At 45.7% G+C, this 12,284-nt stretch overlaps 2 protein-coding genes across 2 annotated transcripts in view; one reads left to right on the top strand and one right to left on the bottom strand.

The window, feature by feature from the left end:
- Positions 1 to 3,142, top strand: part of LOC115389164 (S-adenosylhomocysteine hydrolase-like protein 1) — a 30,976-nt gene extending 27,834 nt beyond the window's left edge. The window contains exon 19 of the transcript XR_003931551.1: positions 3,133 to 3,142. The gene's annotated coding sequence lies outside the window, so the exon portion shown is untranslated. The remainder of the gene's footprint in view (positions 1 to 3,132) is intronic.
- LOC115389163 (sodium-dependent neutral amino acid transporter SLC6A17-like) lies at positions 1,998 to 11,655 on the bottom strand. Its single transcript, XM_030092610.1, has 11 exons — positions 11,293 to 11,655; positions 9,089 to 9,246; positions 8,391 to 8,517; positions 5,446 to 5,627; positions 5,253 to 5,363; positions 4,922 to 5,163; positions 4,484 to 4,676; positions 4,151 to 4,343; positions 3,716 to 3,875; positions 3,439 to 3,601; positions 1,998 to 2,755 (listed from the first exon to the last, which is right to left on the bottom strand). Exons 1-11 carry the CDS (start codon positions 11,573 to 11,575, stop codon positions 2,351 to 2,353), a joined length of 2,217 nt encoding a protein of 738 aa, XP_029948470.1. The 5' UTR covers positions 11,576 to 11,655; the 3' UTR covers positions 1,998 to 2,350.
- Positions 11,656 to 12,284: the final 629 nt, after the last annotated feature.

Here is a 12,284-nt window from a genome sequence, read left to right as displayed (position 1 = left end):
TGATTATTTTCCTGTGAATGAAGAATGTCATTATCATGCATGTAAGAGAAGTGAAGACTGGAGATTTCCACTTCAAGGGGTTTTCAGTCTGTTTAGATGCAAAACACATCGTGATCACGTCATTTCCTCTCTCAGCTTTTTAGAGCGTTGTCAGTATAATATAGTATTCGTGTGAATTATATTTGTTTTCACTTTAAAACGTTTCAGAAGTGAACTGGAATCAATTCAGGAAAGTAGAGATAAATGACATGATATTCTTAACCTGGAAATGATCAAACTACGGCATTGATACTGAGACAGTTGTGATCTTCCACACAAAGATCAACTATTATACTGGTGCAGGCAAAGCAGCGTACCGGTCATTATCACAGGAAGAACAGTGACTGATCTGGAGAGAGCAGATCGTCTCAAAAAATGACTTTTCTCAGTTATTTTCACTCTAGAAACCAGAAGGTTTGAGCATTTTCCAAAATTAGCTGTGACGATAGACTGGCTGAAAACAATAAACTCATCTGATGAAACAGGTGTGTGTGAGAAGCTGCTGCCTGCACGGCGCCGCACACAGCGACTCTGTTCAAATCCCACAACAAGGACGAGGTACGCAAACTACAAAACACATAACTGTTAAATACATATTTTCAAGATGAGATGAAAATATACATTCTATAAACTAATCACTTGTAAAAGATGAATCTTCATTCTGCTTATGGAGCTGCAAATATAGAGGAATAGAAATATAGTAATCTATGCCGTAACACCGTGGCTTTGGATAAAGTGATTAAAAAAAAATCAAAAAGAATCGTCTTCCACAAGAACTCAAATTTGTTCAACTTAAACATGCAGACGCGTTTACACAGCTAGTCGCCATCAGTGAGCACAAAATGAAAACATGACTGTGGCGAGATGCCGTTCCCAGATCGACCCGATCAGAGTTCAGACTGCGGCTGTGGGACTCTAAGGCTTTCAGAAGTGCAAACAATCACCTTACAACTTCACTCTGTTGAAACTTTTAATCATTTTAAGTCGATTGCTTGTTTTGATTTGGAAAAAAAAAGAAAGTTTGTGCATTTCGAGTTTGTGCTCCGGCTGGAGTGTGTATTGCCTTCACATTGTGCTGCATATTGGAAACAAGAAATCCAGAAATCTTTCACTTGGGCACAACAATTGTATAAAATCTAATTGTGCTTTGTCACATTGTTAGTGTCTTTCAGGAAAAAAAAAAAAAAAAAAGTTGAACCTACAGTAAGTAAGCTGAGTGAAAGCTGTGCTTCCTGTCCAGAGATCACCTCTGGCCTCCTGGAGGAATGTTTACATTCATCACTCATCAGTCTACATTTAAGCTTTAGTCCACTTCTTCAATATTTTAAATAGACGCTTTTTGTGTTTGGTCTGTTCCATTTCACTCCTGTGTGCTTCAATGCTTTAAAAACAAACTTTTTGTAGTTCACATTTTAAAGTGTTTTACCTACTTATTTTCTACTCTTTGGTGGAGAAACTGAACTGATTGACTCACGACAGCACAACAGTGCTCTGGACCTTCCTGTTACAAAAACGATATTAACTACATCACGTCACTACGACTGCACGCCACTGTCTACAGTAATGACCGCACGCCACACAGCAGGGGGGCGATCTGGGGTGTGAATGCAACATAAACGGGTGTCTTCAGAGCAGCCGCAAGCAGATTCTATAATACAGAAAGTCCTGTAAAAAAAATTCTACACCGTGAGAACAATCTGTGCTCAGTTCAGACCTACTCTACTGTATCTAATACAAAATAATAATAACTGGTCTATGTTCAGCTGTTTATGGCTTTGACACCTAGTATTGCTACAGCAGAAGTAACACAAACACACACACTTGTCTCAGTCCTGTGCTGAAGCCTGCTGGGGACCTCGCCGGCTCCTTCCTCTACATTCAGGCTTTCAGATCCGCGTCACGCCGGCTGTGTCTGCTGAGGACCCTTCGACTAAGGCAATGAAAACACAGCTTCCTATTAAGCACATCAACCTGATGAGTTTAAACACACGATACAGAGTTGTCAAATAATCTCAACCTGATTCCGGTATTTGGTCAACAGTGACGAGTGAGATTTGTCTCTCTCTTTTTTTTTTTTCAAAAAACACAAATCTCCCAGCTCCAGGTGCTAGAAAACACGGCGGACATCTTTGTGGGCGATTCCTTGGTAAGTGTGTGTGTGTGCTCAGGTATGGGGGAAGCTATATACAGTGCAGAGGGGTAAGTAGGGCAGCGGTGGGGGTTATTGGTGCTGCAGTGACCCCTGGAGGAGACTTTATGGCTGAAAAGTAAAGGGTGCTACCGGCCTGGGCATCACAGGGTTGGACAGCGTTCAAGAATCGGACTCTGGCGTGACGGGCGTGGTGGGCGTGGTGGGCGTGGTGGGGCTTATGGCGGCGTTTTGGTAGCCCGTTCCGTAGCAGCTGCTGGGAGACAGGGAGTTGGGATCAAAGGACTTGTTGCCCGCCGGGGTCAGGTAGGGTCGGCGCGATGGCGCCGACGCCGCGTCGCCGGGCTTGGCGCCCAGGATGGATCTGGCCTCGTCCTGCTCCTCCAGGTTGGACATGTCCTTCATCATGGTCTTGCGGTAGGAGACGGACAGTTTGTTGGAGCCGTCGGACATCAGGTTGAAGTGGCGGGCGATGAAGACGATGGGAAGGGGGAGCATGGCCACCACGATGAGGGCGAAGCACATGGCGAGCGCCCAGGGAGGATAGCTCTGGAAGCGCTCCTGAGCCTGAGACACAGAGAGCGAGCGTGAGAGACTTTAATCATGTGCCGCATAGTCAAGACGGGGGGATTATGCAAGCAACAGATCCCAAACCACGGAATTTTACACGCATGGAGACAGACACATCACCACACACCCCACGAGAAGGATTTTAATTTATAATATCTACGAATATCTATCTGCAGAGCCGGATCTGCTCCAGTAAAGAAGGGGAAAACGTTTCCAGCCAAATATCCCTGCTGGATGTGGAAGAACTGAAAAAATTTCATGTGAAAGACTCTTTTTTATTAATTATTTCGGTTTTGATCAAGAGATAAACAAACAATTACCCTAACATCACGCATCATGGGGTTTTCAATCAAAAATGTTCATCTATCTATTAGTTATTCTGAAAATCTATGAGACCAAAATGAAATGGCCCAAATGAAAAAACAAAAGACATAGAATATTTCAGCAATGATGAAACTTTTTTGATATTGAATATTAGATATTGGCATTGAAGCTTGACAGCTTGACTATTTTTCAATTTCCAGGGCATTTAACATATTTAGCAAAATATTTTGTGTAAAGTCTGATCAGTTTATCAACTACAATGAGGAGTTATGCATTAACTGAAATAATTAACAACAGCTTGGAATAAATGTCTGTTTTATGTTGAAATGCTGAATAGTGGAGGAAGAATAACTGACCAGCTCTTGAACCCAGGCGTTGTATCCTGGTGGGCTGATGGCCATTTCTATAACGGTGGCTGAGATGAGGACGATGAGGCAGAGCGGGGACACGTATTTCCACAGATAAAAGTAAATTATACATGGACGGAAACCCAACATGTCCTCCAGGTCCTGCATGAACCTGCAAATGACATAAAATAGGGAAAAATATATATATTGATCAAGGCTTGTCTGCTCCAGTGCTTATTTTTATTTGTGGTAATTAAACAAAATCTACATGCAAGTGGAGTCTGACCTTTTAGTGCCATATATCCAAGCCACGGACAGATTTTCCAGGATGACCACCACCGTGAGCGGCAGGCCGGCAGAATAATCATCAAACATGGTGACGAAGTAATTTCCAGAGCGCTGAACGAACAGCAGGCCGCACAGGAAAGCCACAATGCAGCAACCGACTGAAACAAGCACAGAGAAGAGCGGAGATTATAGATTATCCTCAGTGGAGAAGATGGACAAGGTTTGCAAATTTTTTTTCTTGAAAATAGAAAATAACAGGTTATTAAATTACAGTTAAATGGTTTTTGCTTTTGTACCCGCAAAGCATCAGCTCAAAGCCAAATGCAGGACGTTCCCAGTTGTACTTTAATCCTTCTTAAGTGCAGAGTGATGCTGTCCCAGCCTCTAATAGTCCTGACCGGAGGACGGGGGAGGGGAGGGGGAAGGTTTTCACCTGTGAAAAGCTCCTTCTGGACCTTGTAGGCGTCGAGGACGGGCGTGGTGATGCCGGTCATGGTGCCGATCATGCTGCCCAGACCGAGGTTGATGAGCATGAAGAAGAACATGACGGACCAGAACGGAGACGCCGGGAAATGCGTCATGGCCTCTGTGAAGGCAATGAAGGCCAGGCCGGTGCCCTGGACGGCCTGCGGGGGACGGATGGCGACATGGGCTCAAAAGAGAGCAACAAGCTCAACAACAAACAAATGCTCTCGATTGACTATTTCAGAATGCCGGGTCATTTTGGAGTAAAACTATGAATTTAACCTTTCTCCTTCTGATTCACCTTGTTGAGCTCGTCTTCCAGAACACAGGGCTCCAGACCCAGCTGGGCGAAGTTTCCCTCCTTCACCGTCTTGATGACGCCGTACATCTCAGCGTAGTCCGTCGTGGTGAGATGAGAGAAGTTGACGTGCGGCGGAATGAGATCGTGACTCAGGACGTTGGAGTTGAGGTATCCCAGGATCTTTTCTGCATTCCTGCAAGGTCGAGCCAACACGCACGCACGCACACACACACACACACACACACACACACACACACACACACACACACACACACACACACACACACACACACACACACACACACACAGAGTAATACTGATGAATACAGAAACAAACAGAAGCAAATATGCATTCTACATGTATTCAGTGATAGGTACATCTTGGAGTAATATCTTACTCTCCTATTTTGGACAGCTGTTAGCATTTCTTGAACTTACTCGACGACACACTTCTCGTTCATGATGTTGGCCTTGAAGCCCAGCACGGCGAACACCACCAGGGTCGCCAGGATGGAGGTGAAGAAGTTGATGAAGGAAACCAGCACGGCGTCGAAGTGGCAGTTGTTGTCGATTTTGTTGTAGCTGGAGAAGGCGATGACTCCTCCGAAGCCCAGACCCAGGGCGAAGAAGACCTGCGTGGCCGCCTCCCTCCAAACCTGGGGCTCCAGCATCTTCTCCAGCTGGGACGGCGGGGAGGAGAGGAATTCCGATTATTACAGTGTTCGCTTGGATGCGTGGGGAAAACAGATAGTGAAACACGCATTGGTACCTTGGGAGTGAACATGTGAGCGATGCCGTCGACCGACCCTTTGAGCATCAAACCTCTGACCAGGAAACAGAAGAGCACCACGTAGGGAAACAGGGAGCTGAAGTACATCACCTGCAGGAGAGACAAGAGAAAACAACTCAGGAAGAAGGAACCTTCACAGTTACTCTCCGTCCCATCCTCCACTCTGCGGTACCTTCCCAGAGGAGGCGATTCCTCTGATGACGGCCAGGCAGACGATGATCCAGGCCACCAGCAGCGACAGGGTCATCTTCACGTTCAGGCCGCCGCTCTCCGCGATGGTGCTGGTCGTGTTCAGAGTCTGGCGGTACCAGAAGTAGGTGGTGGCCGAGCTTTTGTCGCACTCCGGCTCCACAACTGGAGAGACAAAAAAGAATGGAAGTTTACTCGGGGTAATAAGAGCAGAGCAGGGGACGGTCTGGGTGGAGCGGAGAGGAGCTAAAAGACGCTGAGAGAGAGAGAGTGTTTACTGACAGTCAATATTTCAATCTCCAGTTTCATTCTTCAGGGCGTAAATGAGCTACACAAGGTCAACCGTATACTTAGTATGCGAAGCATGAACCTCCAATTCGTACCTGGGGGCATTGGTTTGCAGATGCCACATGGTTTATTCTCTAGCAGTGTCACAATTCCTCACATAAAGGATGACTTTCTATGCTTGCTGGACATTTTCTCTGTCACTCGGTCCTGCTGCCGTCCTTCAGCTTCAAGCATCCGTCCGAGTGTCCGCCGCTCGTCTTCCTGCCTCGCTGAGTCATACACTTGCTGATAGAGTCTGCTCTGTCCCGCAGGGTTCTTGCCGTATTATCACCTCTAATCGATTCAACTACGGTGGGATTTATTCTGCATTGTGTCAGCAAAGTCACAACAGACAGTCTGGAGTTGCATGGATGTGAAGACAGTAGTGTTAATGCAGCACAAATCAAATCTTGAACTTTGTATTGAAGGATAACTCTTATTTTAAAAATATATAAGTGTCTCTATTTAATTCAATTATGGAAAAAAAATCAATTTTGTTGTAATTATTTGAGAGTATACCGGTGTGTGCTGTGTTGGTCAGTAGTGCTGCTGCCCTTGATTCTAATCACACTGCACTTGAAAAAGTTGCTCACTAAAACTATTTTCTTGCTAAAATAGTTACCAGTAAATGATCATAAAGTTGCAATAACAAGAAGAAATTCTGAAAAAATGGGCTACCTGTCCTTCAGCTGGTAGAGTGGACGGTCTGATTCACAGTGTGAAGCACTGGTGAAGCAGCGAAACACTCCAGATCAGTAAGATCTATTTACAGGTGGTTCTTTTCCAAAACTAAGGACATTCTTATCCAACCAATATTAAAATACAGTAGAGTGTAAGATGCAATATCCATTTCAAACAACACTACTTTAATTAAAATACAAAGTGACTGTATTGGATCTTATCGTATCATCCATCCATCCATCCATCCATCCATCCATCCATCCATCCATCCTTCCATCCGTCCATCCGTCCATCACCCAAGCTGAAGTCACCAAGGTGGTTGGTAAGCTGCTCAGTGGCAAGGCACCGGGGGTGGATGAGATTCACCCTGGATGTGCAGGGACTGTCTTGGTTGACACTTCTCTGCAATATCATGTGGCGGTCAGGGACGGTGCCTTTAGATTGGTAAACCAGGGTGGTGGTTCCCCTTTTTAAAAAGGGGGACTAGAGATTGTGCTCTAACTATAGGCGATCACTATCCTCAGCCTCGATGGAAAAGTCTATTACAGGGTACTGGAGAGGAGGATAGTCCGACTGATAGTCGAACCTCGGATTCAGGAGGAACAATGTGGTTTTTGTCCTGCTTGTGGAACACCGGATTAGCTCTATACCCTCCATAGGGTGCTTGAGGATTTGTGGGAGTTCGCCCGAACAGTTCACATGTGTTTTGTGGATTTGGAGAAGGCGTTCGACTGCATCCCTCGTGGTGTCTTGTGGGGGGTGCTTCGGGAATACGGAGTCCGGGGCCCTTTGTTAAGGGCCGTCCGGTCTCTGCATGAGCAGAGTAGGAGTCTGGTCCGCATCGCCGGCAGTAAGTCGGACCTGTTCCCGGTGCATGTTGGACTCCGGCAGGGCTGCCCTTTGTCAACGGTTCTGTTCATAATCTTTATGGACAGAATTTCTAGGTGCAGCCAGGGCTGGAGGGGGTCCAGTTTGGGGACCACAGGATTTCATCTCTGCTTTTTGCAGATGATGTTGTCCTGTTGGCTCCGTCGAACCTGGACCTGCAGCATGCACTGTGGCGGTTTGCAGCTGAGTGTGAAGCGACAGGGATGAGGATCAGCACCTCCAAATACGAGGCCATGGTCCTCGACAGGAAGAAGGTGGTCTGCCCTCTTCAGGTCAGTGGAGAGACCCTGGCTAAAGTGGAGGAGTTTATGTATCTTGGAGTCTTATTCACGAGTGGGGGACGGATGGACCGTGAGATTGACAGGCGGATCGGTCCAGCGGCTGCAGTGATGCAGTCGTTGTATTGGTCAGTTATGGTGAAGAAGGAGCTGAGCCGAAAGGCGAAGCTCTCGATTTACCGGTCAATCTATGTTCCCACCCTCATCTATGGTCATGAGCTTTGGGTCATGACCGAAAGGACAAGATCCCGGATACAAGCGGCTGAAATGAGCTTCCTCCGTAGGGTGGCTGGGTGCTCCCTTAGGGTGAGGAGCTCAGTCACCAGGGAGGAGCTCGGAGTAGAGCCGCTACTCCTCCACATCGAGAGGAACCCCCTGAGATTGCTGGGGCATTTGTTACAGATGCCTTGTGGACACCTCTCTGGGGAGGTGTTCCGGGCATGTCCCACCGGGAGGAGACCCCGGGGAAGACCCAGGACACGCTGGAGGGACTATTTCTCTCGGCTGTCCTGGGAACGCCTCGGGATCCACCCGGAAGAACTGGAGGAAGTGTCTGGGGACAGGGAAGTCTGGGTATCTCTGCTTAGACTGCTGCCCTTGCGACCCGGCCCCAGATAAGCGGTGGAAGATGGATGGATGGTTGGATGGATCATATGGAATGGGACCACATTGTATTTAATCACTCACACTACACTTTTCAGATGAATTCATGATGATGGTCTCTCTCTTACTGTTAGTGTTTGATGTTACTCACTGGCGAGCGTGCCATTCCTCCTGATCGGACAGTCGCTCCATGGCAGAGGATACTGGAAAGACTGGAAGAAGTAGAAGATGCTCCAACCAATGATCACATTGTAGTAGAGGCCTACAAAGCCACATACCTGGATAGATAGAAAGGCACACGTGTGAAGTCAAAATGCAGCATACGTCAAATAAATTCCAAATATATTATGTTAAACTTCAGATCAGTAGTTCACTACTGAGTAACATCTGGATGCAGAGAGAGAAATATGCAAATGAGGCAGCACGCTTTGTGTGTGTCCTCTGCTGGTGTCGGTCTCCTGAGCAGTCTTGCCGGCAAGGACATTCAGAAGCTAAATAAGGTTGAGGAAACCATGAATAATTTAAGGGCTCTCTTCTCAACACTGATCTTCTGGGAGATATTTATAGCTGGTTCCTCAGCCGAGCAACTCTGAAGAAAGGCTACCTTTGACTGTCAAACACGTCAATAACGCCCATAAACCCAGGAGACGGAGCCACCTGAGGGCCACTGGGACGTCTCTATCTGAACTGATAGATAGATAGATAGATAGATAGATAGATAGATAGATAGATAGATAGATAGATACTGCTAACTGCAGTGAACACATTAACATCAGGAGCCTAAGTTGACTTTATGAGAATAAATGAACGGTGAGGAATTAGGTGTGTGAAGTGAGAAAACAGTCGTACCATAAGACTAGACATCCCTATGCCGCCCAGCCGTGGACACACATAGTTCCAAACCCCAATGCTCCCACGTCGGATCTTCTGACCCACCGCCAGCTCCAAGAAGAAGAGAGGAATGCCAATGATGAGGAGGAGGATGAAGTATGGAACCAGATAAGCACCTGAGAAGCAGGAAAACATGAGGAGCATTAGTGATTTATGGGAAAGGTGTCATTTTGCAATACTTGTTGGAGACAATGTGAACGTGAACATGCTGCTAAGGCTGTTCTGCCTCTTTTTAGTCCAAATTAATTCATTCTAATAACCCAACTCATTACAACGCTACAGCCAGCATTGACCAAGTGAATGAAAGTTTATACCTACATTTACCATTTTTTTTGTGTTAAAAGGAGTTTTTGTTGCAGTTATTGAAAATAAAAATGTGTTATAGTTACAACAACTGCTACATAACTTCCTCCAATGCGTGATATCTTAAGATTGCCCACAGAGTTATATTATCTGTGCACTGCTGTGACACACCAGCTCAGCCTGTTTAGTAAATTCAGCTGAAGATGCGTTAACTAGTGTGCATTTGGTGAAAGAAACTGATTTATTATCAAGGCTGAGTTACTTTGGAATTATTGAGGTGGTCCTCCTCCAGTAAACAAGACACATTAAAAGAAAAAGTTTGGAGTGTGATGTGTGTCACTCAGTGTGTGAGGGATCGCTGCACTGCAACACTGGAAACAGATCTACAGGATGAAACACTCAACGGAGCTAAAACCTCAGATTTTATTGGGATAAAATTCACTTTTTCATTTTGTAAATGGTCACAGCATCTCTCTGATTCAGTAACAGCTGTATTTTTCGTTTTCGATGGACTGTCACTGACTGATTGCAAAATGTGAAATCAGGCTTCAAAAAGAACTATATATTGACAAAAATTTGAAAGAAGAAAAATTTGTCTGCTCTCAAACTTAATCCAGGGAGGAATAATCACGATGCGACTGAGTTTTATGTGCAAAGAGTGAGTCATCATCCCGGATATAAAGACTTACAGCAGTCCGTCGTGGACTATTAATACATCAAAAGTCGGAATTACATTCAGAGGCGCAGACATCCCATAGTGAAGGGAGTAATGAAGCAGAGATGAGGGGAGCCAGGAGACTAAATCAAGAAAGCTGAAAGTGGAAGTAAGTTAATGGATCCTCTGAGTCTCTGACAGGATTCTCACATCATGCGAATCCCTTCCATTACATGATATCTGAACTTAAGCCAGCTCAAAATGTACACATGACACAACTTAAGGGCAGACAAATAAACAAGCATTACTGGAACTGCTGGAAAAGAAAAGAAAAAAAAAGAAAAGCATGAAGAGAGATAGGAACCAAGAGAGGAGCCCACACAGCGATAACTCCCGAACAACACGGGCCTTTAATGTGGCGGTAATTGGCTGCCTGACAGCAAATTACACAGTGAGGAATGGCCGCTGGCCAGCTCGCACACCCCGACCGGTCTGAGAGTCAGACTGCTTTAGCGACAATAAATCCTCACACACACACACACACTCCTCGTGTAGGAAGCCATGAAAAAAAGATGACACATCAGTAACACGTCAATAAATCCATGATGACACGATGTTTTTCACCTGTAGCAAACACACGTTTTACTCTCCACGGCTCTTATTACATGCACACACACACACACACACACACACACACACACACACACACACAAAGACTCATCGGGATACATTTACATCCATTTTTTATAGAGCTCCTTTCTGTTTACCGGAGTATCGGTTCAGCTCGGCCTGCTCTACCAGCTGCAGCGATCAATAGTGCTGCTATATTTAGACTTGGCTCTTTACTGCACAATACAGCTGCTCTCTTGGCAGTTTTGTCCTGAATGAATGGAGCCGTGCCGCTTTTGAGGGCTGAGGTCACTCGGGAACTAAAGGTGAAAAGATTTTAAAAACACTTGACATCATTTGCACATCAGTGAGAGAAAATCTCTTGAGTCAAGCAGAAGATTAACTTCGTAGTATCAAATGAAACTTATGGAAAATCTTAAAAAAATGTTCAACTCTGGTTTACAAAATGAATATCACCATGCTATCTGTCATTAAATAAAGATTTAGTCACACAAGAATCACCATACATCCATCATCACACACACATTCACTTCAAATGCATGATTCTGGACTGTGACGATTGCTTGAAACCCACCTCCTCCATTCTTCTGGCACAGGTAAGGGAAGCGCCACACGTTCCCCAGGCCCACAGAGAAGCCCACCTGGGCCAGGATGTACTGCAGCTTGCTGTTCCACGCCGGCCGCCCATCGTTTTCGGGCGCATCTATCTGTGGGACTTTCTTCGCCGCGGCGCCGCCGACGTTCAGCGAGCTGTTCTTGTAGTCGAGCGGCTCCTCGTGTGCGAGCAGGTCGGCCACCGACTCCGTGACGTGCTCATGGCTCTGCTCGCGCTGGGTCACCTTGCTGTTCTTAGGCATCGGGGAGGCCGGGGGTCAGGAGAGAAGGGGGCGGGGGCGGAGAGAGAGAGAGAGAGAGAGAGGTAGAGAGAGAAGGAAGTGATGCTGGGACAGAGCGAAGAAAAGATGAATGGATGCAGCCAGGAGAGATGCTGAGAAGTGACTGATGGATTTCAGACCTGCAATAGAAAAAAAAAAAGAAAGAAAATGATGAATGAAGAACATTTAAAGCATAATAATAGGCTTTAGGAAGAAGATCTCATCTGTTAAGTTGAACAAATTCATGTTGAGGGAATCTCATTTCATGTTAAATAATGTCAGGAGCCTGTCCTGAATGTGGTCTTTAAACAACACGTCACATCGTCGCTGACACATTTATTCCTCCATTTAGCGCTTGGTTAAGCCTGTAATAACACACTGCATTGTAACACACGGCAAAGACAGGGGAGCATTTGTCATCCAGTGTATTAACTTAACCCAGTTCTTTCAACTAAAGTGCAGCAGAGATTTGAATAGAGCAAAACAAAACCTTGACCACTGCTCTTTGTTTCCATGCAATGTTTTCATTTTCAAAAAATTCCCAATCCTGCAAATTGTTCTATTTAATTTCCCTGTTCTGCAAAGCTTAACTTTAGTGAAGCTTTTTTTTTTTTTCCCCTCCAGTAAATCCCCTAATCCCCCCGAAGCCTTGCAGCAACATCCATCCTCACCCCCGTGTCAGGGAGCGGTT

The sequence above is a fragment of the Salarias fasciatus genome, chromosome 5 (genome assembly GCF_902148845.1).
Source record: "Salarias fasciatus chromosome 5, fSalaFa1.1, whole genome shotgun sequence".
NCBI classification, from domain to species: Eukaryota; Metazoa; Chordata; class Actinopteri; order Blenniiformes; family Blenniidae; genus Salarias; species Salarias fasciatus.
Note: the sequence above shows the minus strand (reverse complement) of the source record. Positions and strands in the feature narration are given on the sequence as shown.